This window comes from Taeniopygia guttata, chromosome 12 (assembly GCF_048771995.1).
Source record: "Taeniopygia guttata chromosome 12, bTaeGut7.mat, whole genome shotgun sequence".
Lineage (NCBI taxonomy): Eukaryota > Metazoa > Chordata > Aves > Passeriformes > Estrildidae > Taeniopygia > Taeniopygia guttata.
This window is the reverse complement of record NC_133037.1, coordinates 20,258,428-20,286,404: the sequence shown is the minus strand read 5'-3', so window position 1 is coordinate 20,286,404 and position 27,977 is coordinate 20,258,428. Positions and strand designations below refer to the sequence as shown.

The 27,977-nt window shown below is 44.7% G+C and overlaps 2 protein-coding genes across 6 annotated transcripts in view; one reads left to right on the top strand and one right to left on the bottom strand.

Moving 5' to 3' along the window:
• The first annotated feature begins 113 nt into the window (after positions 1 to 113).
• SUSD3 (sushi domain containing 3) lies at positions 114 to 27,789 on the top strand. Of its 3 annotated transcripts, XM_030283222.4 has the most exons (6): positions 521 to 588; positions 1,435 to 1,687; positions 14,113 to 14,301; positions 16,617 to 16,764; positions 19,589 to 19,753; positions 26,802 to 27,789. In XM_030283222.4, the coding sequence occupies exons 2-6, from the start codon at positions 1,525 to 1,527 to the stop codon at positions 27,013 to 27,015; spliced, it is 879 nt and encodes a 292-aa protein (XP_030139082.4). In that variant the 5' UTR covers positions 521 to 588; positions 1,435 to 1,524; the 3' UTR covers positions 27,016 to 27,789. The 3 variants fall into 3 exon arrangements, with proteins under 3 accessions (XP_072790732.1, XP_072790733.1, XP_030139082.4); XM_072934631.1 differs by lacking the exon at positions 1,435 to 1,687 and having other exon boundaries at positions 114 to 588; XM_072934632.1 differs by lacking the exon at positions 19,589 to 19,753 and having other exon boundaries at positions 513 to 588.
• NINJ1 (ninjurin 1) overlaps positions 11,735 to 27,977 on the bottom strand; it is a 56,847-nt gene continuing 40,604 nt past the window's right edge. For all 3 annotated transcript variants that reach the window (XR_012057840.1, XM_072934605.1, XM_072934600.1), the window contains one exon: positions 11,735 to 14,395. Coding sequence is in view for 1 of the 3 variants with exons in the window: in XM_072934605.1 (XP_072790706.1) it covers positions 14,388 to 14,395 (8 nt within the window). In the remaining 2 variants the exon portion in view is untranslated. The remainder of the gene's footprint in view (positions 14,396 to 27,977) is intronic.

Sequence of the window (27,977 nt, the reverse complement as noted above, 5' to 3'; positions counted from 1 at the left end):
GGACTGACGGCAGACAGCAGAGGAGGACAGGCAGAGGAGGAGGTGGCAGGCAGGAAGCAGGACAGGCAGCGGGGGGTAGGCAGCGGGGGACAGGCGGCGGGCAGGGCCGGCAGCGAGGGCCGGGCAGTCCCTGCCCAGCGCCGCGACCGTTACCGCATCCCCGACCGGCCGCTCGTGGCGCGCCGCGCGGGCCGGGGAAGGGCCCGGCCAAACCCCGAGGCGGTCAGGGCACGGCCAAACCCCGAGGCGGTCAGGGCAGGCGCTGGCCCCGGCCCCGAGGCTCCGACGGCGGCCCGGCTGCGCCAGCCTCCTCTCGCTCCGCTGCCCCTCCTCCCCCACGCCGCGGGTGTCGCGGAGGGGCCGCGGGGCGGGCGCCCGGCGGGGCTCCGCGGGACGGGCCGTGCTGCGCTGCTCCCCCCGGGCCGGCCCCGGCGGAGGGCGGGTCCGGGTCCGGGCCCGGTGCACCTGCCGGGCGCCTCGGCGCGGCGGCGCTCGGCGGAGTCATGCCGGCCGCCAGCACAGCCGGGCTGGACGGGCTGCGCTCCTCTGCGCTAGGGAGGGACAGCGGCGGTCCCCGCGGATACACAGGTACGAGCGTGGTCCCGCGTCATTCCTCGCACAAGTTCCCTCCAGCGTCGCAGCGGAGGGGCGGGAGGATGCCAGCGGTGGTAGCGCTAGACCCCGGCCAGGGTGCAGGGTCCCTCCCGCGTAGGGATGCGGGGTGACCGGGGCAGGATGCGGCACCCCTGGACAGAGGTGCTGTATGTCCCCGGGAAAGGGCGCGGGAGCCCCCAGCCGGCGTTGCGTTCCCTTCCCACTCAGCTCCGGAGCCCCGCGCCGGGCAGGGCCCCTCTCGTCCCGCTCCGTGCCGCCTCCGGCCGGTCCTGCAGCCGCGGTGCGCGGAGGGGACGGCGATCCGCGCCATGGACTTCTCGGGCTCACAGCGCCTCGCGACGAGTGTCCTGGAGCTGTCCTGGAGCCACCCCGGGCACGAGAGGGTCCCGGCGGGTCCCGGTGACCCTGGCACAGTTCAGGGCGCCGAGCGGGGCCAGTGCGGGAGTGCGGGTCAGGCGGAGGGGACGGGCACCGCCAGGGCTGCGCACAGCAGCCGCACTCCAGAGCGGCTCTGGGGGCTGCCGGTGCCCTGGTGGGGGGGGATTGCACCCAGAGAGGAGGCGCTGCGGTTCAGTGATACAAGTTTGGGGTTCAGTCGCTGGGATGGCCACGAGCACAGGGGACGAGTGTGTGGGGGCAGAGGGGAGTGTGTGGAAGGATGGAAGGTGCTGATTCTCAGAGAGATCGTTCCTGGGCGCATATCGCTGGGCTGGGAAGGAAATTAAGACATCAGTATTTTAATGAATATGGTAATATATTGAGGGGTGGAATGAGAAACCAATCAAAGCTTTTTCCTTCTTATCTTTTTCTTTCCTGGAGCTTGGTTGCTCAGTTCGATTGCATAGACCATAACATCCTTTCAAAACCTCTTTGGCTTAAGTGGGTTCTATAATTTGGAGGTAATGTGAGATGACAGAGGGGCTGAACTGGTGGGAGATACCCGCTGCACAGGACTGTGGGGTTGGTGGATGTCTGGGCCTGGAGGGAGCAGAACCATGGTCTGGACCTGTTGATGCATGTTCCTGGAGATGCATGTTCCCAGCCACAGCCACCTCTGGAGTCCAGGACCAAGGTGAGATGGAAGGATGCTGGAGCTTGGTGTAGCTGCTTGCCGGGGTTTCTTCCTCTTTTCTTCAGATCACAGGGTAGATGGGCTTTTCCCTGGCTTCAATGCAAGCAGAGTTGAGTGCTGCTGAAATCCAGGGACCTCCTTCCCATGTGCAGCCTGTCCTGTCATATCCTTGCAATTTATTTGGCTCGTGAAGTTCTAACAGACTTCATTAATGACCTGATTTTGTTGTGCCTATAGAAATTGGCAAATGTATTTGGGCTACTAGCGTAGCAATAAATTGCATCCTCTGAATGTGCTTGACTGTTTAATTTGAATTTAATATAGCAGTTAATTTAAAAATGCGAAACAAGTTCTGGGAAATGTGCTTAGAGAATTAACTCAAACCCACGTGTAGATCCTGTTGCTGTAGCTTGATAGTGTTGCTAATTACTGACTTTTCTCTTTTTTAAAATAATGTATATTTGGCTGCTTTTATATGTTGTGTCAGAGTCTTGTGGGGCTGGGTTTGCCCACACTAAAAGGAGTTTTGGAAGTGGCATGTCTTCTGTTACACTCAGCCTTTCTGATTCTGTGTAGGTTAATCTTGCTCTGTGTAGATCTGTGGCAAAACAGCTAGAAAAGTTAATCTGCCAAAAACTGTTTGGTGTTCAAGTTAGAAAGCCAACCTCAGTGAATCCCTTGGATATCTATAGACCTGGCTCCTCTCAACCATGTCTCCAGCCAGAACAAAACAGACCATTTTTTCCAAACCAAGTACACCAAAACTGTGGAGTAGGAGTTCTCAGTAAGGTGCTAAACTGGAATATGCTGGGTCAGGGCTTGGCTGTGCTGCATTGGTTGTAGGACTGGATATGCTTGAGCACAAAGGGATTTGCCAGACCTTAGCCAGATGTCGGCTCTTCATGCTCTTTGTGCTCTTCACCCTCTCTGCTGATTCATGGTGCTTCATGCTGCTTCATGGTGCAATTCCATCTTCACAAAAAACCGTTTGGAACTATTGAGTCAGATGGATGTACTGCTGGCAACCCTAAGCAGTTTAGATGGCTAAAATGATGGCTACTTGTATAATTTTAAATTAAACTCCTGTTCATCTAAATGTGAACATGTTATTTATACATCAATGTTTGCTGCCAATTGTTGCACAGTATTTATACAGTATCTTTCATTGCATCATGTCCTTATTGGTGATCCTTTATGATGCTGAATGCCTCCTTACATTATTTCACACCATGAGCAATAAGGTGATAATAAAGATTTGCACAGATAAACTCCCTCACATGTTCCTTTTGAGAGGATGAAAAAAATGTGGAAGGATTTCTATTTGAATTAACTCATGAATGAGAGAGAAATTAAGGGAAGTTGCTCAGAACAGCCCTGATGCCTGTAGTATTTAAACGTCTTAGAGCTTCCTGAGACACAGCGGTGAGATTCAAACACCTTTCACTTTTCCTGGTCTTGCCTTCTTTTGAAGAGCTGACAGGAGCGGGCAGAATGATCCCACCCTCTATTTGGGGAGGGTTAGCAGTGTGCTTCCCTGAGGAGCTGTGGGAGCCTGGCTTACCCAGAGGGAAGGTCAGCAAATGTGTAGGGCAGGAGCGTGGCGCGGGGGAAGATCACAACAGATGTCTGGAGCTGAGAAGAAGCCTTCTGTACTGTGGCTGTTGTGCTGTCACAGTGGCATTTACAGTGTTACTGCCGTGCTGTGGTAGTGTTCTGTGGACACTCATTGACCAGTGCTTGCCAGGCTCAGTAAATTCTCTGGAGAAGCCTCTGAGATTTTGAAAGGCTTGTGCCAGGTGACCTGAGCACTCTCCTGCCCTGTGGGAGCCACCATGGAACAGGGTGCTGTCGTCAGCCCGTGCCACTGAGGTACTGGTGCCTCTGAAGCCACCCGGACTGTACTGTGGTGTTTGGTGAAACAGGAAAAAGAGAGAGGAGCACAAAGGCTTATCATTGGCATATCATTATTTTTAGTCTGTATGTTGCTGAAGTGGGAGGCTCTGGCCCTCCAGTTATCCAGGGTGGTAACATTTTTCTGCTGTCATTCCTCTCCTTCCTCAATACCCTCCTGTAGCTCTTTCAGACCAGCTAGCACTGCCAACACAGAGATGCATCAACAAACACATCAGTGCAGCCACAGACAGAGCGACAATAAATGCAGGATCTGACAGAAACACTCATTATGACAGGTTTTTAATTCGTAGGTCTCACTGCTGGGCTTTTGTCTGTAGTTGTGGTTCTGCCTTGTTCCTCCACTTACCTGACCAGGGAAGGGGAGAGGTTTCATGAGGTGGGAAATGCTGCAGGCTGCAGTGAATGCTGTATTCAGACCTAGTTGTGGGAGGAATTATCTAGAAGACACCACTGAAAGAAAGGGATGGGGTCTCTTGCTTAGAGCAGATAGGATTTGCAGTTTGCTGGAGGACAGGAGTTGGACAACACGTATTGTAGCCTGGATGTTGGTGGCCATGGTGGGATGCCAGTACCAGGATGGATGTACTTATGGTGTGACTTAAGCTGTCTGTTCTTTTGTTGTGAGCAACTTTATTTTTTCTCAAGTGAGTTTCCTTGGCAGTGCAGAAACTGAAATTATGTTACTAAGAACTTACAGTTGCTCTTCCAAGACAGCATCAAAGCCAGGAGCGCTGCTGCTCTGCAGTACGGATGCATAGAATTTTATCACCTTGTCCCTGTGATCCTCAGATGTGGTTCAGTTTTTAGGCTGCAGAAGAAATCATGGATCCCAAATTTCCATTTCCACGGGGCAGAAAATTATACAATGTGGAATATATGGGCTTGTAATTTCCCAAGGGTTATTTCTCCTTTCTTGTTCTCCCATGAGCTCAAAGTCAAACCTTGTATTAAGTAATGTAAAAGAAGTGACGGTTGCAAAAAAACCTTGTATTAAGTAATGTAAAATAAGTGGCAGTTAGATAAAGCTATTTGGCTTTATCTCCTGTACTGCAAGGTGTTAATCTGGGTGGTTAGGCATTTACACCAGGCATTGATACTGCTTTGAGGGAAGGATTTTTGTGCTTGTCATTAAAGCATTAGAACAGTACAAAATAGAGAAAGGAAGAGAGCTTTTGGGTTTTTTAAGTCCTCCACAGTGCAAGATTGTTCCCTGTGGAATTCTCTAATCTTTCATCCTGGCTACTCTGAAATTACCTAGGCTAGAGAGACAGATTATTAGTAGACTTCTGAATTTCAGCTAATGAATTAGGTGAGCTGAATGCTTTGGATCCAAAACACTGAAATTTAAAAACTCACAAGTCAGTCTTAAAACACAAGAAGCACCCCAATGACAGTGGTTAACCCAGCATTTTCTGGGTGGTGTGGCATGGTCTATTTTAAAGGGCAAAACTGCTGCCAGTATTGCTGTTCCCACTGTGTCAGAGCCAGGACATCCTTGGACTTTCCCCCTGGAAAAGCAGAGCATCCCCAAGCATCTCTGCAACTCCACAAAAAATAAATTTATAACTATGATGGAATTGACATGATTTTGCTTATTAATCATGATTGCCACTGAATTTTTATGTTCACTGTAGAGTCTTGCCTTCAATATTATGATGGAGACAAGCTAACGCCTAGGATAATTGTTAAGTTTTCATTTAGGCATTTTATTGACACACTGTCTTTGAAATGCAGCTGCAGATGAGCAAGCAAGTTATTCTAAAGAACAGTTTTGACTGGCTGAGTGGATTGGGTTTGTCAGAGAGGTGATTTTGCAGTCTGCCTCTTGTTTGGTTGTCAGATGACAGAGAGAAATGCAGAAGTTGCAGAATGAGCAACTGCTTCCCAAAATAAATCAATTCCTGTGTCTGCTGAGGGTCTCAGGGATGGGGTTGAGCTGGTGCCTGGATTACAAATGAGCCTTTGCAGCAGAGCAGAGCCCCTGTGGCCCAGCAGCATCTTTAGGGGCCTCAGTAGCTGCTTGTGGGGGGGCAGCAGTCACAGCTACCTCAGCCCAGATTGGAGTGGTGGCGGCTGGTAGAAGCACTGTTGGGGAAAGGGATGGGTTAACTGCTCTCCTTTCCTCCAACAGACCTGGGAGAGATGATTCCATTGTTATTTCTGGGATGAAATATGTCACAATGCTGCTCATGTATTTCAGACTCCTAAGCAGAGTAACTTTGATTGGGAATAAATTTGAGGAGAGGTCAAAATGGGGACGGAAGTTGAGTAGGGTGAAGTAATGGTGTACAAAGCTCCCTGAGTGCATGTGTGGGCTGGGAACAGTGTGTGGGAGGATGATTTGGCCTGTGGGAGCTCAGAGAGCAAGTTTTGGGGTTTGATTTTTCCTGTTCGGAAGAGCAGAAATCTGTGCCTTCGTGTAAAAGCAGAATTAGACCCAGGAAGGTTTCTGCTTACAGCGACAGTTATTTCCAAGATCTTTGCTAGTTCATTGGGTCAAAAGAGGCATCTGGACTGGACACAGGGGTTCTACTTTGCTCTAAGAAATGCTGCCCCGCAAAACCAGGGGCAGTTTTGCACAGGCAAGAGAGCTGTGGTGTTTGTCCCATTATTGTTAATTCCTGCAGAAATTTAGATTAGGACTAAGGTTTTCATTAATTTTAATCTGTTTCAGGCCAGAAGCTGCATTCTCAGGTGTAGCCCTGAGTTCCCTAGCCATGTAGGGCTAGCACATGCAGGACATGGGGCTGCCGTCTCTGCTCTGCTCTCTCAAGCTGCTCGCCATTCTTTGCATAACTCACCTGCAATCCCGAAATTTTAAATGGGAAAAAGCAAACACAATGCACTGGTTCCCTGTCCTTATACTGGTATTCTTGTCAGTCTTCGTGCCATCTTGTATCAGTTCCTGTGTGCAGAGGCTGAAAGGTGTGTTTATTGACTTGTGCTGTTGGTCATTGCTGTGCCTCAGAGTTCCTGGCAGGATGCTGCATGGCTCTCACTGAGCAGTTTGTAGGTTACTCTGGTGTCCATGGCCAAGCTGCATGTCCCTCTGCATGAAGCCCAGATTAGGAAAGCTAAACTCTGTCAGGAAAAGAACCAACCAGAAGAGAAGAAAAATAAAAATGATAAAACCACAGAGAAGGGTTTTAAATCTGGCTGTTGGTTTCTCAGCCCATGAATGACTTCTATCACCATAATAAAAGGCAAGCTATTGCTAACTTTTTGAGACTGAAAAATCAATTATTCACAGAAATTCTTGCTGGCAGTTGTGGATGCCAAGTCACAGCTCTGTGGTGTGCATTTCACAGCCTAACACAGCAAACCAAGGACAGAACTAGTTTCAGATTGCTCTTGGGAAAGACTTAGGGAAGCCAAAGTGGGCCAGCCAGGGGGAGCGAATGCAGGTAAGGTCTGTAGCATCCAGGCTTGTTTTGCTTAACAGGGAGATTGTGTCCAGTCTGGCAAATGTTGTGCATAAGCAGGAGGCCACCAGCCACACAGTCTAGGCACGTCTGCTCTTATCAGCCCTGTTCAGTACCCCAGCATGTGCATGTTGCTGTGCACAAGCCAGATCAAAGAGTTGGTACAGGCAGATAACCCAGAGTGAGGCAAGGCAAATATGCAGCCAGGCTGAGCTCTGTGTCCTGAAGGACCCAGAGCAGTGGAGGAGAGTGGAGCATGTTGAAAGCGGGCAGTGGACACACAAGGATGCTGCCCTTCCTCCAGGGATGCTGCAGGAGGTTTCCCATGGGGCAGCGCACAACCTCTGTCCTGTCCACTTTTCTGGTGGAGGCATCCTTCATCCTTCCTCTGTCCATGGTGCCTAACAGAGATGTGGTTTCCCTGTGGAAATACATCTGGGGTTTCTTTTGGCTTCTCCAGTGGCTGGCTTTCTAGCTAGTGGATTACTTTGCATCCTCTTCAGAAATGTTACAATTGTTTAATGAATGAGAGATTATTTATGAGTACTGGGAAAAAATAATGGTGAAAGTTGAAATTATAAACATACAGAGTTCACTGGCCCAATGAAGGACACCAGCAAGAATGTGCCCACCAAAACCTGTCTGAGAACAGAGGGACCTGGTGGCAGAGGCAACTTGCACACTTGCCCTGGGACTCCCCTGTTGCAGGTCCCATGGTGACCTAAGAGAATGGTGAGGCCCTGGCACAGGATGCCCAGAGTGGCTGTGGCTGCCCCTGGATCCCTGGGAGTGTCCAAGGCCAGGCTGGACAGGGCTTGGAGCAGCCTGGGATAGTGGAAGGTGTCCCTGCCCATGGCAGGGGATGGAATGGGGTGAGCTTTAAGAGTCCTTCCAACCAAAACCATTCTGTGATTCCATGAAAGCAATGCTGCCCAAAATGAGATGGATGTGGGAGTCTCAGCACCTGAACCTTTGCATGTTGTAAATTACATGTGCTGAAAAATCAGTTTTACCTACAAAACAGACCACAAAATAAATTGAAGAAAGTGGGTAGGAGTGAGCCTGAGGTATCTGCTATAACAGAGGTGGGAGCAGAGAGCTTATTTGAGCATGGATTTGTAAACACAGAAATGAACTCTCTTCAAATACCTTTTTGCTCTCCTTCTTAATTGCACGGAAATGATGTATTAACGAGAGAACACACTTTTCTTTTTCTTCTGTTTTTACAAATGTTTAATGTTGACTTGTAAGAATCATCAGATATTGGGTTCCCTCTATCACACTTTAAAAATAGTTTTATCAATAGAAACATGAAACGTTTTATGGGGAATATTTTCATTCAGAAGTGCTGATGTGAGGCAGGTGCCAGAACCATATATTAATAAGCTGCATTTCTTTTGTCAGGTAATGTGCTGTGACAGATGTGTTCCTTAGGTACCTGCAAGTTTTACCCTGTGCAGTTGTCCAGATGTTCCTTTATGTAACTGACCCAGAGGAACAGTCCTGTGGCTGCTGTTCAGTTCTTGCTGGTCTCCATCAGAATTTAGGGTGTGAAGCTCCCAGAGCAGTGGTGGCCAAGCCTGGTCCTGCCTCTGAAGTGGTCCTTGCAGTATGGGTGTGCAGAGGGCTGTGTTTTCGTGCATGTGGTTTGTGCCACCCCTGAACCTCCAAAGCTTCCCACAGGTAGTAATTTCATAGAGCTGAACCTGTGTGTTGGAAGGCAGATCTGTCAGAGCTTTCCCACATCTCCACAGCAGCTTCCCAGGGACTGCAGCGCAGCTGGGGACCTCAGTTCATTTCTGCAGCTTCTGTAGCCTGTGTCTCGCCCTGCTCTTTTACTGTAGATTTGGTATCATGTTTACACTAACTTCTTTAAAAGCCATGCCAGCATCTGGATTTTCTCCTGGGAGGATCAGATCCTTGTGGACATTGGTTGGTTTAAAAGCCCAGCCCCAGCAGGACTTGAGGCCAACTCTGCAAGGAAGCAAAGGCATAGTGGCAAGGAGACCAATGCCAGGGCCAGACACTTTCACTCTGTACAAGATGCTTTGCTATGTCTGCTTTATTTCATATTTCACTTCTAGCTGCTTTTCTTTTGCTTTTTAACACAGTGACCTCTTCCCAGAGCTCTTCTGTAAGACTGCTGTGGATGCTTAAATGCCTGTGATTTCAGGGACACCAGTTTCTGAGGTGTGCTTCTGTAGGAAAAGAGACTTGCAGCAATAATATTGGTGTGTTTATTTTCTACAGGGTTGATAGAGCCTGGTGTTCTCTTTCTTTCTGGCATCTAGTTATTCCAGCATGTTTTAGTGATATTAAATTGGCAACAGTAAGCAATGCAAAAGGGTGACCTTTGTGTGTCTGGGAATAATGAGGCGAAGACATAGATTGTAGTTTAGATCATTTTGGTAGATACTTATGCAATGTATTTGATTTTACTCACTGTTTTGCTGTGAAAGGAGCACAGGAAATGCTTACCAGGCAGGCATGCCTAGGTTGCTGTCTCATTTCTTTTTTCTTATCAGCAAAACATAAATCCCCAGCTTGCTGACAGGGAATCCATATGTTTCCTCTTTTTGACAAATCAATTTTGCAATACAGATAATCCTGGCTGTACATGAAAAGAGATATTTTGGATTATTTTAATTTTTGCATTACTCTCTATTTTTCACTGCCTGGAAATTATGTATGTGTTTATTTCTGAACCTAGAGGTTGGGTGATTAAGATTTTATGAAAGACACTGTGCTTTAGTGTCTGTCTTTACTTTGAGGACAGTTATTTGTCATATGCAATAACCTGTTTATTGTAGCCAGTGCCATTCTGCACTGCCAGACAGCATACTCAGATTCAGAGATTTCCTGAACACTGGATATCCTCTCAGCATGAGGCCAGGCTGAGAATTGTGTTTGTATAAATCAGCTCCTGCTCTACAAAAAGCTGCAGAAATAGTTGCAGAAACAGGAATCATAGAACTGGAGGTTTTGGGTTGGAAGGAACCTCAAAGCCCATCCCGTCCCACCCCTGCTATGGGCAGGGACACCTCCCACTGTCCCAGACACCGCCAGGGATCCAGGGGCAGCCACAGCTGCTCTGGGCACCTGTGCCAGGGCCTGCCCACCCTCATAGCCAGGAATTTCTTTTCAATATTCCATCTAAATATACCCCGTTTCAGCCATTCCTCCTTGTCCTGTCCCTGCAGGCCCTTTTCCAAAGTTCCTCTCCAGCTCTCCTGAAGGCCCTTTAGCCACTGGAAGGGGCTCTGAGGTCTCCCCTGAGCCTTCTCTTCTCCACGCTGAAAAATGCCAGTGCTTCCACCCTGTCTCCAGAGCAGAGGGCCTCCAGCTCTCTAATTAGGGGATTTATTCAGTTTTACAGTTTTTCGTTTTTACATTTCTGGGTGCCAGTTATGGAAACCAAGACCTGAACATTATATTTTCTAGATATTTATAAAAGAAAAACAAATCTAAATGTAAATTGGGTCAGTACAAATTTTTGTGTTTTACCAGGCAGCAGTGCAGCCTCAGACACCAGTCTCAGTTGAAAACAGAAATAAAATTAATTCTATTAATAAAAACAATAATAAAATTCTTGATTGTAGTACATTTAGTCTGATAAACATGCCTGAAGAGTATTCAAAAAAGAAGTCTATATGGAACATCTGCTTATGTAAGTATAAGGATAGAAGCTTAATTAAGCATGTTTCTTTGGAGATGTAAGGGTAAAATTAACCCAGCAGAAAAGTGAATGCCATGGCTCACTACAAAAACACGGAAGGTAGCTAACAGTGGACACTAGAGCTTGCAGGAAAGTTTTCCAAAAGCAATTTTGGAAAACAATTGATGATTACAATTAGGGCAAATTTTATGCAGAGAAGCTAAATTTCAGCTTGGTTGAAATTTCAAAAGATCATTCTGGCAAAACTCCATCTGGGCATTTCAATAAATGCATTTGTGAAAAACAAAAAGCAGTGACACGTTTCAGTTTTTGACTTTAGTGGGAAGAAATGGTATTGAGAAGCTCTTAAAATAAGAACAGCATTCCTCCTCTGCACAAGTGCAGGTATATGAAGTCGTTGATGAACTTTCAGCTCAGGTACAGAAGGTTTTGGATGTGTAGCTCTCATTGAGAGGCACCTCTGTGGTTCCAGCCCCAAATACATTCATATGGAAATGATCCTCTGGGCATGATCCATGATGCTGTTGCAGCCCAGGGCAAGGCATGGAAATACCCACAGTTTCAGGGGATGCTGACTAGTAGACATTTCTGTAGAGCTCAAGTAGAGCAAAAATTATTTAAAGCCCACAGCTGAGGAATGGTGCTGACAAGGTCACTGCCATTCAGAGGTTTAATGTCTTGGCAGACACCATCTTGGGCAAGGACAGGGCAGGGAAGGTTCAAAAGCTTCATATGTTACTCAGGATGGTCAATACTGGATTAAATTAAATATGTATTGAAAGAAAGGATTCACTGCCAAATTATTTGTTCTTTGGAGAACAAAGTGTGACCAATGAGTCCAGGTAAACTGACAGGTGTACTGAATGCCTCTACTGAGGCTGCCCAGCAGGTGTGCATCAAGTCCAATTCAGTTCTAATTACTTGTGCAGTTACAAGAGTCACCAATGTGAACTCTTAAAAATGTGGTCTGATCTCTAGAAATAGCCTTGAAATTGTAAAATGAAAAAAAAAAAAAACCAAACCAAACAAACCCAAACAACTATATGTAAAATCTTTATTTTACAGATTAGGACAATATTTTCTCATTGTAAACCACAGAGTAATTAAAATAAAAAGAAAAGCCCAAACTCGTAACACTCTTTTGGAGTGAGGAGGAAAATTGTCCAGTACATCCCGTATGTTCCAGGAATGGGATGTGCACGGGAGGAGGTGAAGAGAGACCAGTACTACAGAAAATATTTGCTCTCATTGAGGCCAATGGCTACCATAGTAAGTGGCTGAAAGAAGTGGCAAAACAACCAGAAATAATCATCATGGAATTAAAGAGCTATGGTTTTAAAAGCTAGTGCTTGGTGCATATTTACTCAGTAGATTAAGCCTAGTAATTGTCACTGGGACTTCTGTTTGGTCTTTTGCTGAGATTCCTTTGGGTTTGTTTTCCAGGGACAGGGAGTTTAAGAGCATGAACTGGAGATAGATAGGTGGGACACCTGCCTGCTGTGGTATGATCTAGGGGCTTAACAACAATAATGACATGAGGGGAGTTTTAGCATTCAAAATAAAATAGATTTGCTAACAACATGTGGTTCTGTCAGGATGTTCTCAGGGAGGCTGTAATTTCTTTTTGCCTGTAGATGTGGAAAATATGTCTTCCCTCTTTTAATATTTTTGTGTGTTTCATCATAGTACTTGCAGCACTATGCCTGTCGGAACTCAAAATGTCCCTCAGACATTTTCAGAGGTTCCAGGCCGTGGTCAGAAGCATTTTAGACCCTGGCAAGCAGCTGAAAACAGCTGTGATCTTGAGTTTGAGCCATGGAATGAGTTACCAACTTTGAAGGTGGAACAAGCGGTCACTGAGAGTTAGATGGTATAGTAAAAGTAGTTACAAATTAGAGGGGAAAATTTTTTAGTATTGTACAGGGGGGTTTTAATACCTGTACAGGGGGGTTTTACTTTGTACAGGGGGGTCAGGAGTTCTAAAATGGGGGAAAGTGTGCCTGATCCTGTTCTTCCTCCTTCTTCTTCCTTACCTCCATGTTCTTGGTGATGTTGGCATTCACATATTGGTTTGGAGTAGAAGAGCACATTGTAACATGGATAGTAGGTATTGGGGAAAATCTGTAAACATATAACACGTAATATATCATATAAAAGATAGCAGCAGCCCTGGGTGGGGAGAGAGACGACGGAGACACCGGACAGTGAGGGTGTCAGGAGAGTGTGTGCCCCTGCCTGGGCCGCTGATCAAAGCAGCCGCGGTGGGTGAAGACAATCTTTTAGATAACGAGCAATAAACTGCCTTGAGACCGAACCACAAGAGGCTGCGGAGTTTTTCTTTGGAAGCACAGGTTGGAGGAGAGACTTTACCACCCCACGAGACCCCTGAATCAATCCCGGGGTTCTCACATATGCCTCTGAGTTTTCTTAAGTCATTTGGAAATCCAGTGAAAAATAGGGAACTTGGGCTCTGATTCAGAAGCCTTGCTGGTATTCTGTAAATGTTAAAAATACCTGAGTTTCTACATTCTGTCAAAGCACATGTATAGTCCCAGAAAATGTATTTGTTACCTTTGAAGTTATCTAGATGTTTTATGTTGTTTTAATCACCTCTCATTGAAAGTTTTGGTAAAAATTACTGTGAACAAGGAATGTTGTGACAATAAAACTTCGTGTATGAAGTTAATGGCTGACATTGGGTGGCCAAGGGAAGAACCTCTCCACAGCTCAAAGAACAGCTGTATAAACAACAAAGTAATAAAAAAGCAGAATGAACAAAAATTTATTTAAAATTAATGATTCACTGTAAAGCAGATTGTCACTTGAAAAGGGAGATGTTATATGTGTATGTCTTTCTGTGCTCTTTCCTGTGGTTTTGACACCACCAGCCCCTTTCAGTCAAGCCAAACACACATGTAGTGCTTGTAAAGATAAGAAGTTTCAGTCAGATTATGCCAAGATGCTACCAAGTAGGCTAAACAGCATGATCAGTCCAGTAGATCTTGGAAATTTGTGTGGGGGAAGACACGTAATGAATACTCCCAGCTAGCCTGAGTACTAAATTAATCAGAATCCAACACAGGGATCCACAGGGGACCGTGCCTCTCAGAAATTAACTTTTTTTAGTGTTTTTAATGTTTAAGTGTTCAACGTATACCAGTCTGAGCAGGTAATACCACAACATCAGTTGCTTTGTGCTGGGGGTGAGGGCAGAGGAGCTGTTGAATGGGCACTGATGGAGGGTAGCGTTACCGTGGGGCGATGCTTGGCAGAGCAGCCAACGTCAACCACCCCGAGGTCTGGTATTTGTTTGACCATTAACTGTGACTGATTTACAGTTTAATGTGAATAAAACTTCAGTGGATGGCTTCACTGTTGGCAGCGGCGCTGCATTGTCTGTGTTTGCTCTGCAGGGCAGTGCAGCCGCCTTCTCTCGCCCCAGTTCGGCTCACTGCAGGTCCTTCACGGCAACGGCACCGATGTGGGAACAGTGGTCACGTTCCAGTGCCCTGCTGAGCACCAGCTGGAGGGACCGGGCATCGTCACCTGCGTTTGGAAAGGGAACAGCACGCAGTGGACAGCCGGAGTGCCCTCCTGCAAACGTAAGGTTCTTCCCAAATCGTGCCCCTCCTTCTGGGATGTGGTGCGTTCGTTTTGCTCTGCCTATCCTGCAATGTGAGGATTCATTCTAGATACCTGTGCAAATAAAAAGACAAATTCAGTTTTCTTCAAAGTTGCCCCACTGATAGTAATTCCACCCAATATATGTTCTGACATTCCATTATCACGACACACATAAAAGACTCTGTTGGATTAATCCCTGATCTCATGTCACTGGTAGCACCTGGAAGAACTGTGCCTCTAGCTAAAAGTTGTATAGTTCTTTAGAGAATGTAAGGGTATCTCGGCTTAGAGGCAGGTTTAGGAGAAAAACTCTCCGGAATGAGTGTTTTCTCTAAAAAAAAGGGTTCCAAGAATCCCTTTCCACCAACAAGAAATGAATATTAGTGGATGAAAGTGAAAAAAACCCAGCCATTTATTAACAAACAGACTGCTTAAACGGCACGGGAGAAAAAGTAAGTGTGTGCTAGATATTGAATTGTCAGACCTTAACACACACACCCTCCCTCTCCCTCCCCACCCCTTCCGCCCCAGAAAAAATTTCCAAAATGCGAGAGCAAGATAAAAACACACAGGGGCTGGCAGCCGTGTGGGGAGAGAGGTGATAACCAGCTCCTGTCTCAGGGAAGAAGCCAAAAGGTTCAAGCAGCAGCTTGGGCAAACAGATGGGAACCCGGTGTATCTCTGGTGTTGGTCCCCTGTCCAGAGCCACAAGCAGTGCAGCAGGTGTGCCTTCCCTCCCCGGCTCGGGCTTTTTCCAGAACAGCCCCTCTGGCCAGCCGGGCCAGACCGATTCTTCTCCTGTGGCACTTGTTCTCTCAGATAGATCTTGGACCAAAACCGAAGCATCCAATTCACCTCAAAAAGCAGCTGAAGGATTGCTGCTGCAGCCTCTCCAAGCCCAGGAAAAAGAAAAAAAAAATCAAAACAAATTTCTGCCTGGGTTAACAAAAAACCCCAAACTGGCCAAGCAAAACCCAGACTGCACCACACCCCTTGGACACCGGGACAGTGAGGCTTTGAAAAAGCCCAGCTATGGGCCCCAAGGCTCCCCCTTCCCCCGGACCCACCTTAAAGATACAGCAATTATTTTAGGGCATAAAGCAGAGGATCAGGGAATAGACTGTCATCATAAATCACCCCAACACTATGGGGATGACCAACTGATGTGCAAGCATATTAGTGAACCTCTTATCTCCTGGCAGTCTTTTCTGACAATGTTTTTGCCATAAAAGAAGCATAGTGATATTTTTCTAACAATTTTTGGTTGTTGCTGCTGCATGGGAGATTTACCATATAGAGAAATAGTGTCTGAATGACAACAGAGTTAACTACCTTTTAGCTGTGTTTCTGCTTGTTTATTTTAAGGTTGTTACTAGTCTGACCAGATGTAGACCCAAGCAAAACTTGGTACCTCTGAGCTTTGAGGTGCCTCAGACCTCATGTCATTTCAAATCCCCAGTGGATATATTGCTCTTAAAGCCACTTAGTGCTCTCTCCCACACTCAGCTATTCTTATCTCTTGTTTAGAGATCTCATAAAAGAAAAAATGAGAGAAATCCTTCCCCCAGAGTCTGCAGAAATATAATGCTTTGTGTGGAGCTCAGCTGAACCATTTGTGATGCTGGTCATTGTGGCATTGGAGAATTAGCTGAGTTTTGAAGCAAGACATGCTTACTATTCCAAGTGAGTTGGCAGAGATCAGTGTTAGCTGTGCCACATCACATTCCTATTCCTCCTTTTGTCTGGATAACTCATTTCAGCATCAGATCTCTGTGAACACTCAGCCCTGCATGTCACTTCTTCCATCTTGCATCCTTCCCCAAACAGAGGAAGACCTGTTTGTTTGCTGCCTGCCAAAGAGGATGTAATTACATGGAACTGTCTTTGCTCTAAATGGCTTCTTTAAGGCCATTTACCCATGTTAGTATTCATTTCTGTAGCTTTGGTCCTTGTTAATAGAGTCTGCAGCTCATCTGCATTTGATCTGCCCACAGGCTTGTGCTTTTAAGCTACTGCAGTGCTAAGGACACTGTGTTTAATTAATTGCAGTGTGAAATGCTTGTGAACAATTCATTAGTAACTTAAAAACAGGAGATATTTACATAGTCCAGTTTGAGGCTTGCACAGGTCAAAACTGAAGCCAAGATTCTCTGATATCTTGACGCATTGTAATATGAAGGTCCTCACTGAGCAGAATTGTGAAGCAGGTAGGTTTCAGCATGGTTTAATGAAAATGTGAAAGATAATTTTATGCTCTGATCTTAGAAACGTTTCTGTGTTTGCTTTGCTGCAGCCATATCAAAGTATGAGACTTTTGGCTTTAAGGTCGCAGTGATTGCCTCCATTGTGAGCTGTGTTGTCATTTTGCTGATGTCCATGGCTTTCTTAACTTGCTGTCTGATCAAGTGTGCAAAGAAAAGTGACAGGAGGAGAACTCAAAGGTATGTCAAACAGACAGTTTTAATAACAGTGTAAGAGTGTACATGATATGGACCTCATTGCTGTGATAACAAATGCTTCAAAGGATTTGCTGCTTGCAGCACTGCAATGATGGTTATTACTTAAAATCCTTAATTTGTAGGTCAAGCTTTAGGCGTAAAAGGACTTGGAATTCCAGAGTATTTAAATACCTGATGCCTGTTAGTATCAGATAACCTCAACATGCCTAGGCAGATCTGGATTTACCCAGGATTATGCAGAAGCTGAACACACAAGTCTTATTTTCTGGCACAGCATTTCTCTCCTCAAATTATTGGAGATTGGCAGTGTTTCCCCTTCGTCTCTGTTTCTTTCCTGTTTTCCTTTCTTTCTTTGAACACTGCTGGGAAATGGAATCTCCCTGTGTCAGAGCCATCCAAGGCCTCACCATCGACAGAGCATCCTCAAAGCCTCATGGGGCTGGAAGGACAGAGGATTTTGTCTTCTGGTTTGGAGCACAAATTGGTGGATTATAAACAGGAATATGAAAACGCCAAATTTTCAATCCAGTTCAATATAAAACTCAGTGTGGATAGTGTCAGCAGGAGCACATTTGCCTCTAGGCTGGAGCCAAACTACTGTTGCCCACGAGAGCACTGAGTGACCTACAGTCACTGCTGCAGAAAGCTTTCCACAGGAACTTGGTTTCCGTCTCACTTTTCTTGCTGGTTATTCCTACCAGTGGAGTGGAGGGAGACTGGGGAAGACAGCAGTGAAGGTTTCTGTGCTGAGTTGTGGCTTGTCTGAAGCTGTGTGGGAACCAGCTGAAGGGGGAATTTTTGTCATTTGAAATCCAAGTGTAGCCAAAATAGAGATTTTCTGTTTCTCTTGAAAGATTATTTTGTGTCAAAAAATGAAAGTCATTAGTGTCAGTCATAACATTCAGGTTTTTACTGGTAGCATGAAATAAGTTGCTTTGAAATGAAAGGTTAATTGATATTTTTGGAATTGCCACTTTTCTTTTTGATCAGACTATTCATATCACAGTCCTTGTTTTTCATTTATTTTAAATGAAGCTTTGTAAAAACGAGCCATTCTCATTATTGTAATGACTTTATATTTTTCCTCTTACAAAAGAAAAGCCCTTCACACTGGACATAATGACCTGATTCTGTCATCAGGCTGTAAAATTATTTCTTTTGCTGAGACCTTCTCAGTTCCCTGCTCCCTTGTGCACCTTTCCCTGTCTCCTGAAGGAGCTGCTCCATCCCGTTGGCAACAGAGCCCAGCTCCAAGGAGAAACCTGGGGGCACTGCAGGCATTGTGTATCTTTTCCCTTCTGGCAGAAAGAATTGAAGTCATTTACACACTGTCCATGTCATGGGAGAAAACGTAACATAACCCTGTGCAAAACTTGTCAGGTGCAGTGGCAGCATTTCTGTTGGTAATGGAGGTGGAAAAGTGGATTGACTTCTGAATGCACAAAGCATTAATCTGACAAAAAGCTGCAGGCTTGATAAGTTAATACAAAGTGAGAACTCTTGGGGAGAAAATAATAAAGTGTCTCTTAGGCCAGATCTGAAAGATGAGGTGATCTGTACCTATGGAGCAGGGGGATGTCCTCACCTTGACTGTAGCTCTGAGGTCTGCATGTCTGCTTCTTTTGGCTCCTAGTTGGTCGCCTGAGAGATCACCTCTGCCTACAAATCTGCCTTGCATGGTGTCTAATGATCTTTGAAGTGCCATCTTGTGTTTAATAGAATCATAGAATCGTTAGGATTGGAAAAGACCCTTAAGTTGAACTGTCAACACAGCACTAACACCATATTCACAACTAAACTGCCACATCCACCTGTGTTTTGGAGAGAAGAGGGATGAAGGCTGCTGAAAGTTCTCCCACCATTCAGCTTCCTCATAGATCTTGTCCTGCTAAAGAAGTGTGGCTACTCTTTTCTTTGGGAAGAGCAGGATTGCGTCCCAAGAAGACAGAAATAGCACCAAAATCAGTGTCACCAGTTCTCACAATTTGATCTTCTCCCACCAGCCAGTGAGAGTGTCTGTGATTCTGCAAGTCTTAGACTTCTTTTAAAAACAAGAAAAGAAATGGTGGATATTTTCTTCTTGCCTCAGAGTTGCAGAGGGCATCATGAAAACAGCTCTGAACATTTCCAAAAGAGAATTCTTACAGTGAGGCAATGTGCCCTATGCTTAACAAAGGCAACACTACCTGTCTCCTCCATTTTTAAGTCAATATCTTTTCAACCTGCCTGGTGATTTTGGAAACGTTAAGAATAGCAGTGATGCAAAAAGTCATAGAAAATATATTTTTTTCCCTGAACTAATTTATCCCATAAAATGGAGATGATCTGAAGTCTTCTCACACGCAACAGGTTGTGGCCTGATGTCACTTTTGAAGGTCCATTAGAACACTGACACATCATCCCACCTTATATGACTTTTCTTATTACCTGTAGTCTGGAAAAACACTGAATCAAATGGACATAATTCTTGGAGGTTTGTTACTTTGAACCATCCACTGGCTCTCATAAGAAAATTGTTCTCATTTTCTTGTTTGTTTGCTTATTTTTTGAGGAGTGCTGGACAGTACTTACAGTATCACTATTTTACACAATAATATTTATGCTATTGAAGAACTCCCTATCTTAGGGTGTTATTTAAATCTCTACAAGTTTGGCTTGCACATGAAGTTCATCATGTGTTTAAGTGTATTCTTCAGTAAACCTAGAATGAGATTTAAGCTCTAGTGAGTCAGGTCTGTGGTCAGATAACAGCTCAGCTGTACAGCCATATATCACAATATGTTTCAACGGCTTGGTATATTCACAGAGAAATGCAGCTGTGGTACCAGCTAAGGACTGAAGAATTAGAGCACATGCAAGCTGCTTGCTTTGGTTTTAAGGGAAGAAACAATAACAACAATAAGAAACTCAGGAATACATCTGTATTTGGTGATGTGACTAACACGGCATATGATACCCAAGGCTTCTACAGGTAAGGCTGTTAAAATAAAGTAGGTTTGAATGAGTTGATAGGATCCTGGCTAATCGCTAACCAAAGTTAAAACCAGCTATGAGAGCAGGCATATCAGTCTGTGCACCCTTAGATAAAAGTCTGGCTATTTTGCATATGGAAAATGGTCACTGCTTCTAATCAGAGATGGAAGTGTCATTAAAGGTGATTCTGAATAAAACTGTCCTGGAATTGCTTTTGGAACAGATGTGACCCTTCCTTATTTATACCTTGTTCCCCTTTTACACTCAAATAAGAGCTATTTAATCAAGTAATTTAAAGTGATTTCTATTCTTTAATTCTGTAAAATGAATAGACTTGTGTAGGAACGGTGGGTAGGACTGTTGGGACGGATGGAGATGAGAGATCCCTGCAGCCAGGGCTTGGAACTCGGGTTTATGGCAAAGGGTGCGGGTGCAGGGCCCTGCTTGGAGCTGCCAGCCACAGCTCAGAGCAGGCCCAAAAGAGCAAAGTTGCCGTTACAATACCATAAATCTTCTTCTCTGCTGAATATTCCAATTTTCATTAACCGATCTAGTACAAGATACAAATCCTATAGCATTTACATACAGCCTATAAGAATGATTACATTGCCATACTGTGTTACATTTTAAACCCTAAAAACTACTCTTTAGACTCCTTCTGCTAAGCTAGTAGGGTCTGCTCTGACCCTTGGACCTGTCTGCAAGCGGAGGGTATTGTTTCATCAAAAGGGGATTACCTTCAGCCGGCCATACTATTGTTTTCCAGTTGTTCAGCAACCAAGGCTTGGTATCTCAAAGCTTGCTTTCATTTCAGTCTCACTTATAGTTTCCATATTCTCAAAATCTTTTGCCAAGCAATCATATTTATAAGGCTTTCCTGTTTCATCTGCCCAACAGACATGCAAGGTGAGATGTAGGAATTCTGCTAACAGATCTCATGAAGACAACAAATGGTCTGTCAGTTTTATATTTCACTTGCAAGTTTTTGGGGTTTTTTTGTGTACGTGTAACAAATTAGGCTAAGTTTCCTCATCCTGTGTTTGTCTGCTTACTGGGAACAAGAGAACAGTGCAGGCACTGAGGAGGTGCAGCCATGGAGCTGGCGAGTGCTGGGAGGACCAGAATGAAAGGACACGTTACTTGTCTGGATGATTGCTGTGATACCGTTTCCCTCCCAGTGTGAGTTGGGAATGTTGGCAGCCTGTGCCTGAAGGAAATCTCTAAACCTGGGTGGGTGTTGCTGCAGTGGTGAAGCTGCTACAGAATTGATTTTCCAAAGAAATAATTACAGGCACATGGTATGGTTGGAAAGAAGCAGCAAAACTGAGGGCAGGCAGTCCCAAAGGAAAGATTCCGTATATTTCTGCATATCCATGGTCAAGAACAAACCAAAAGAGAATTTAACCAAGACTCCTCAGGGAAGGTTCAGGCTTTACATGAGTAGACCTTTGTGTACCAAGACCGTGGTCAGACCCTGGAACTGGGTCCTGGAGAGGGGGTCATTGCTCAAGGGGCATTTAGACATGCCCTTAGTTTTATAGCTTTAGTTTTTGGTCAGCCCTAAAGGAGTCCGGTGGTTGGACCCAGTGATCCTTGTGAGTCCCTTCCAAATGAAATATTTCAGTCTAGTCTAGTCTAGTCTACTGTAGTCTATTAGCACCCTATCCCTATTCTATCCTACCTTATCCTCTTCTTGTGTTAAGGTTTCAGACATTTGGAGGAATTGTCCAATGCACCATGAGATGTCCAAGCACAGCAGCAATCCTGCTTGGTTTTTCTAGGCAGGAGCTGTCTGAAGAAGCACAGGGGATGAATCCTCTCCTCCCTGCCTTTTCCAGTGCTGTGGTACATGCTGTTTTCTGCAACCCAGCCATGGGAAGAGGCTCTGCAGCCCACTTAGAACGGGAAGTTGAGATGCGTGCTGCCCATGTCTGACAAGGGAGTGGGTGGAGGACAAATTCGGTCATTTTTACAATAGCTTTCTCTCTTTCCTTGAAGAAAACTGTTCTGCTCTTCTTGTAGCATATGAAGTATCTGGAAGAGTAAAAACTCCTCCACCCTTGAAGAAGACTCTCTTGAGTATATCTTAATTTATTTTTGACTAGAAAAGCACGTAGGTTGTGCTACTTTTCAGACTTAATTGAATAGATTTTGAGATTAATATTTTGATTCAGTACTTTGGGATCAAAATGCTGTAAGAAGAGATAAAATAAAAAGCTAATTCTTTCAGGTAAGGAATATAAAATAAAAATTCAATTCTTTCAGGTGGGTAAGGTATTAAGAAATACAGGTTTACAAAACAAATAAAGGTTTGCAGACAAATTTAGGATTAAAATACTCTATTCAGTTAAAGAGGTGCCTTAGTATGCTGACAAGATAATTTTGGATGCAATTAGGTGAAATGATGTGGAGGCAGCGTGCTGATGTGCAGAGGTTATAAATAACAACAAGAAGATAAGCCCAGCTCTGTGTCTGTAGGAGCTCCACTGTGCTGTTCTTGGACCTGGCTGCCACAAAATGAGAACTTTCTCCCCTCATGTTTGAAGCATAGAACAAACATCATGAATATGTAGTTTTGCAGGGAAAGATTGAATTTTAGTGTCAACTGCTTTAATTATAATGATCCTCATTCTGTCTGGTTTTATGGTTGAACAAATTGCTTTAAAATTATAAGAAATATGTGTACAAATACCGGGATCATTAGTTACAGAGTGCTGTCACTCCAGATGCCACGTCTTTCATTTGGATGTAAAGAATCATAATGAGGATGAACATACCAATTTTTACCACAAGGTCTTATCTGCATGAGCTGCGAGTATTTACAGCATATTTGCTCTATTATATTATTGAAAACACTAAATAATGTTGAGCAGGGAAAAACAAGTTACAGATCATGGTGCTGCTGGGAGGGAGATGTTTCCCCAGCGTTGCTTCTGAGAAGTTCAGAGCAGCAGAGATAGCAGTTTTCTCTGTGGTGCAGAGGTTTGAGCCAGATTAGCTGAAAACAAGGGTCTGTGTCTAGGGAAGGGAGATTAGCTGTAGCCCTGGGCTGTAGTTAGACAAGAACAATATCCATGAGCCTCCGAAGCAGGCCCCAGGAGGATTGCTGGGCAGAGGGCTTGTCAGCATGTTGGGAATGGTTCTCAGAGCCTGACTGCAAGATGAACCAGGATGTGCTATTTTTGAGTCAGTTATTTTCTGATGAAGAATAATTCCTGACCCTGCAATAATTCTTCTCTGGAGCAGTTACTTGGGCATCCACCACCTGAGTCAAACAGCCCTCTGCCATCCCAGCAAGCAGCAGTGTGGGAGAGCTAGGATCAGGCATCTGCCCGAGAAGGTAGGTTGTAAAATATCAGTAAAGAGAAACTTAATGGCAGCTGTCCTTCCTCTGTGCCAGCTGCTAGTAGTGTTTGAGAGATAGAGGTGAAGGTCACTGAGACATTATGTTAAAGAAATGGGTGTTCAAAAAAAGAGTGGAGTCAGCTTAATGCTGGCAGGGGCTACGCTCACCCACTGCTCATGGTCAGATGTAGCTGCTCCCCAAGTGAAGGTGTTCCAGGGCTTGACAACTCTTTCTGTGAAGAATTTTTTCCCAACATCCAACCTAAACTTCTGCCAAAATGACAGATCTTAAAAAGTGCCTTCAATTTTCTTCAAGAAGGCAAAACTTCACAGCAAGCTAGCGCAACAGCCTCAGCAGAGCTGCTGCTCTAGGAGTACAGGATGAGGAAATGCAAATAAGCAATGGCTCTGATAAACACCATTGCCAGTTTTTAAATCTGTAAAGAATTGTCCTGTTCTGTCCATTGCTGTAATGTAAATCAATTAAATTTTAAGCATCCATTCAGGAAGGGGGCTGTCCTGTGCTTGTTTAAGTAGTTTGAGTAGTTTGTATCATTTACTCTTGTTCTGTAAGTGAAGCCATCAGTTCCATAAAAAACACAAGGAAATGCAAGTGTTCTGTGCCAGAAATGGGAGTCTGAATCCAACTGGAACCACTTTTGTCCTGGCAAAATATGCACAACCTAGTCTAACATTGTGAGAGCAAACAGCAAACCCTTCTGGCATGAAGAGACATTAAAGAACCAGGCACTCCTCTTTTGGAATCTATTTATATATCAGCATGTGTAGAAGATACTGTCCCCAGAGCAGCACAGATAGCCAGTGTAAAAAAAAAAATACTGAGAGAGCTCATTTCAGTTTGCATTCATCTTCCTAGTGATGGTCAGAACTAGCCACACCTTGGCTCTGCTGCTCTGCTTTTCAGTGTAAAAGTCCTGTAACCTGTCCTGGAATAGATACTTCCTTGACTCAAGGGATATGCTGGTTTTTTGTAAGGGAGAATTGATGATCCAGTATTTTCCACACTCAGGAGAACTGAATGTAGCTGTACACTAACTCCTTTTCATTCTCTGTCAGCTAAGATGACAACGACAAAAAAAGTAGTCCAGCTCAAAAATGCAATCTAAAGAGAATCAAAGAAATTTGGTGTGGTTGTTTGTCTAGTGTGGAAGCATTTGAAAGAAGCTGGGCATTCCAAATCTGGACTGCTTAGAGGTGAATTATTTTTCACAGCTCTAAGTCAAGTTACAAAACATTCTTTGCGAAGTAGCTGATCTAACTGCAGAAGCTAGTCAAATGGAAAAGCCCATGTCTCAGTAGGCTTAAAGTCTTCATTTCAGCTACTCACAGAGCTGGAGCATATTACCAAGAAGAAAAAAATCTTTCTGCAGAGAAGCAGGCTGGTATATTCTCCCAGAGGAGATACTTTTAGTTGCTGAAATTTTTGTACCAGAGATCTTTTTGACTACAAGATGCTATACCATTCTACCTGGCAAAAAGCAAATAAGGGCAATCCAACAATAAAGAATTCCAACTGAAAAGGTTTTGTGAAAAATCACAAAGCCGGCATGCTATTAGGAGAGGCAACTCAGCATTTTCAGCATCATTGTGGGGTTTAATGCTGCATCACATAGAGCAGCATTGATACAACTGTATGGAATTGGTACAGTTCCCTACACCAAATGTTTGATTACATGGCACCATGAAGGGGAAGAGAGGGACAGATTTCCTTTCGCTGCTTTTCCCCAATGCCTTGAACTTCTCTATTCATAGGGTTGTTCTTTTTTTTTTTACCCTTGTTTTTCCTGTGCTCCGTGTTCCCCACCACCACCTTTTTTTGCACGCTTCAGCGAAAGCTGAGACAGGGGAAGTGAGCTGTGGTTTCACCTTGGGGCCCTGTTAGAAGGGTACTATAAACTGGCTTTTAAGTTACCACCCATTTCTGAATTTAAGTCGTAATTGTCATTGCAAGAGCTCGAAGGGGGCATGTTCAGCAAAATGTGCTTTCAATAGAGCTGCTATTATTGTTTTCATAATGCTTTCCTGATTACCCCAGGGTCTTGTACAAAGCCACTAGACATACAGCAAGACAAAAATCCCCTCCCATCCTCTAGTATAAAAGCTGTTTTGAGAGGCAGTGCCAGCACCAGGCAGCTTTGTGGCTGCATTCTCACACATCTCAGATGTCCTGTTAACAGTGTTTTCCCTCCAGCAAAGAGCGGCTCTCAAGTCACACAGAAAAATATTCTTGTGAATCTTCTAAATCCCATTGACAAATGCTATGATGGCTATTCTTCTTCTCTGATGGGAGCTCCAGATTTTATCTGTCAGATAAAGGCTGTCCTTGTCAAATGCATCATGCACTTGGTTGTGCAGCAACCAGGGCAGGTTTATATTGCCAGGTAAGGGTGCAGAGAAGGGTTCTGATCCTCTTGCTGCGGTGTTACGAAGTAGCCTAGTTGGGGGCTGGAGTTATGGAAAGTTGAAGTGCTTGAAGAAACAGTCATGCTCATTCAGGACAAAGTACAGAGCTTCCAAGGATGAGAGAGCAAACTGAAGACTCTGTCTGACTGAAGGTCATGCACACAGAGCAAAGCCCACTGCATGCACAGTTGTCCCTTGGTGACACTGCAACCCTCTCAATAGCTCTTCTTATCCTCTGTTGAGGTGGAGCTCCACTGGCTTCACTGTCCCTCTGATGTCTTCAGGGTTTAATCCATTGCAGGGAAGAGTGGTGCCTACTGTCTCACCCTACACTTACAGAATCACATAACGATGGAATGGTTTGGATGGAAAGGGGCATTAAAGATTATCCCATTCCCCACCTTGCCATGGGTAGGGACACCTTCTGCTGGACCAGGGTGCTCCAAGCACTATCCAACCTGGCCTTGGACACTTCCAGGGATGGGGCAGCCGCAGATACTCTGGGCACCCTGTGCCAACAGATGCCAATGAAAGCTTAATCGTTCCTGAAATGGGAGGAATGGGTTACTAAGCCAGGAGTAGATTTCTTCTCCAAGTACACTTTTAGCTAGTTTGGGTTCCTGAGTGGTGGACTATGGGTTATTGAAGTGTTTCACAACATAGAGCTTTGTAGGGGAAAACATCAGAGTAGGATGACTTCTGCTCACATGGACTGCTCAGGTATTTACTGCTCTCCAACCAGCATACCTAGACTTGAGCTATAATCCTGGCAGAACAATTTGCAAAGACTTTTTTTTCCAAAGGCTGTTTTGCTGGCCCAGGCAAAACTTTATTCCAGTCCTTCTCTGTCTACGTGCTGCTTTGATTTGGTTTTTATTTTGACCTTTGACTATCATCTCAAGAAGAGGGAACTGAGTTCCTTATACTGTAAGAAAATAAGTAAGTGCACAACAGCAAGCACCTCAGAAGATTTTCTTTTGGCAGTGAGGTGTGCAGCATTACCCCATGTAGCTTCTGTTCCCTGATGGCAGGTCACAGGGGTTCTCAGTGCTCAGTTGGTACTCAGCAAAAAGGTACTTGAGATCTTGTTGAGGCTTTTACAGAGACACAATTATTTGCCCCACTGCTGCCAACTGGTTTTGATGCTGGGAGAAGCAATTCTTTATGTTGCAGCACAAGTCATTTGCGAAACACCTGATGCGCCAATAAAATGCACAAATTCTGTACCTTCACCAGAATTAATGAAACAAAAATAACTTTTCCCTTTGTGCTTACAGGTCCCAGGAAGAGCAGACTCGAGATGTCGTAGTTCCTGGGTGTTGCAAAGACAACAGTCACCTGCTGAAGGTAGCCAAGAGCAATGGTGCACCTAGGGAACACACAGTACTGGGACACAACACTGCACTGCAGACGGTGAACTCCATACATGTTGTTGAAGTCGACATTCATAAGAATAGTTTCAACAAACTGACCTGCCAGATATCTGGATAGCTGGTGTCTGAAATGCAGCTGCTTCTCTGGACCAAAATGAAATATTGATAGATGTGCCTTAAAGACAACATAGAACATTCATTATTAATATGAACTGTAAGTTTTCTATATTCCAAGATGGCTATTTAAGAGAAATGCTTCAAGGTCTGATACAACTAAAGATATGAATATTTGGGCTGTCAGTCCAGAGCTGTTCTCTGCGGTGTGCTGTGCAGTGTGACCATGGCAAAAGAATAATGTCCTTCTGCATAGCTAGAGAGGTGGTACCCAGTTTGCATATTTGCCTCATATGAAGTTGCTGATAATAATTACACACCCCTCAGATTCCAATGTTCTCTGAATCAGTGGGTTTTGTAAGAATTTCAGAAAGAAAAGTCTCCCATATTTTTACAAAGTAGCATGAAATAGAGCTACAGAAAAAAAATTGGTTTTAATTAAATGCCCCATTGTTTTGTATCAGAAAGATCTTTAATTCATCTGCTCTGTCTTTAGAGAACATGTGAGACTGAGTGCCGCAAAGGCCCATCTGCAGGTCTGCCAGCCTGTGGGAGGGGAGATGGCACATGGAGGGATGTGGTGTTGTGCTGTGGCACACCTTGGGGCCACCTGTGACCTCCTGTAGCTTCTACAGGTGTCCCAGTGCAAGAGCAGTTGGTGTGCAGGTGGGGACAGCGGTGCAGCCTTCCTGGAGCAGCCAGCTCAGGATTGCTGCAGGATCATCCCTGTGAGACCTCTCTAAATAAAGGTAGCTACTGAGGTAGCTTTTGAAAGCCTGCCTTTTTTCCTGTTGTTAATCTGTATATCACGTAAGGAAACAAGGTGAGTTTTTTTCATGTTTTGTTCCTTTTGAATAGTTAAGTAACAGATACAGTGCCTTTTCTACTGTTTATATGTAAATTGATGTATATTCTACTCACAGTATAGTTATTTTTGTTCCAGTTGAAGCCTTACTTAATACTTTT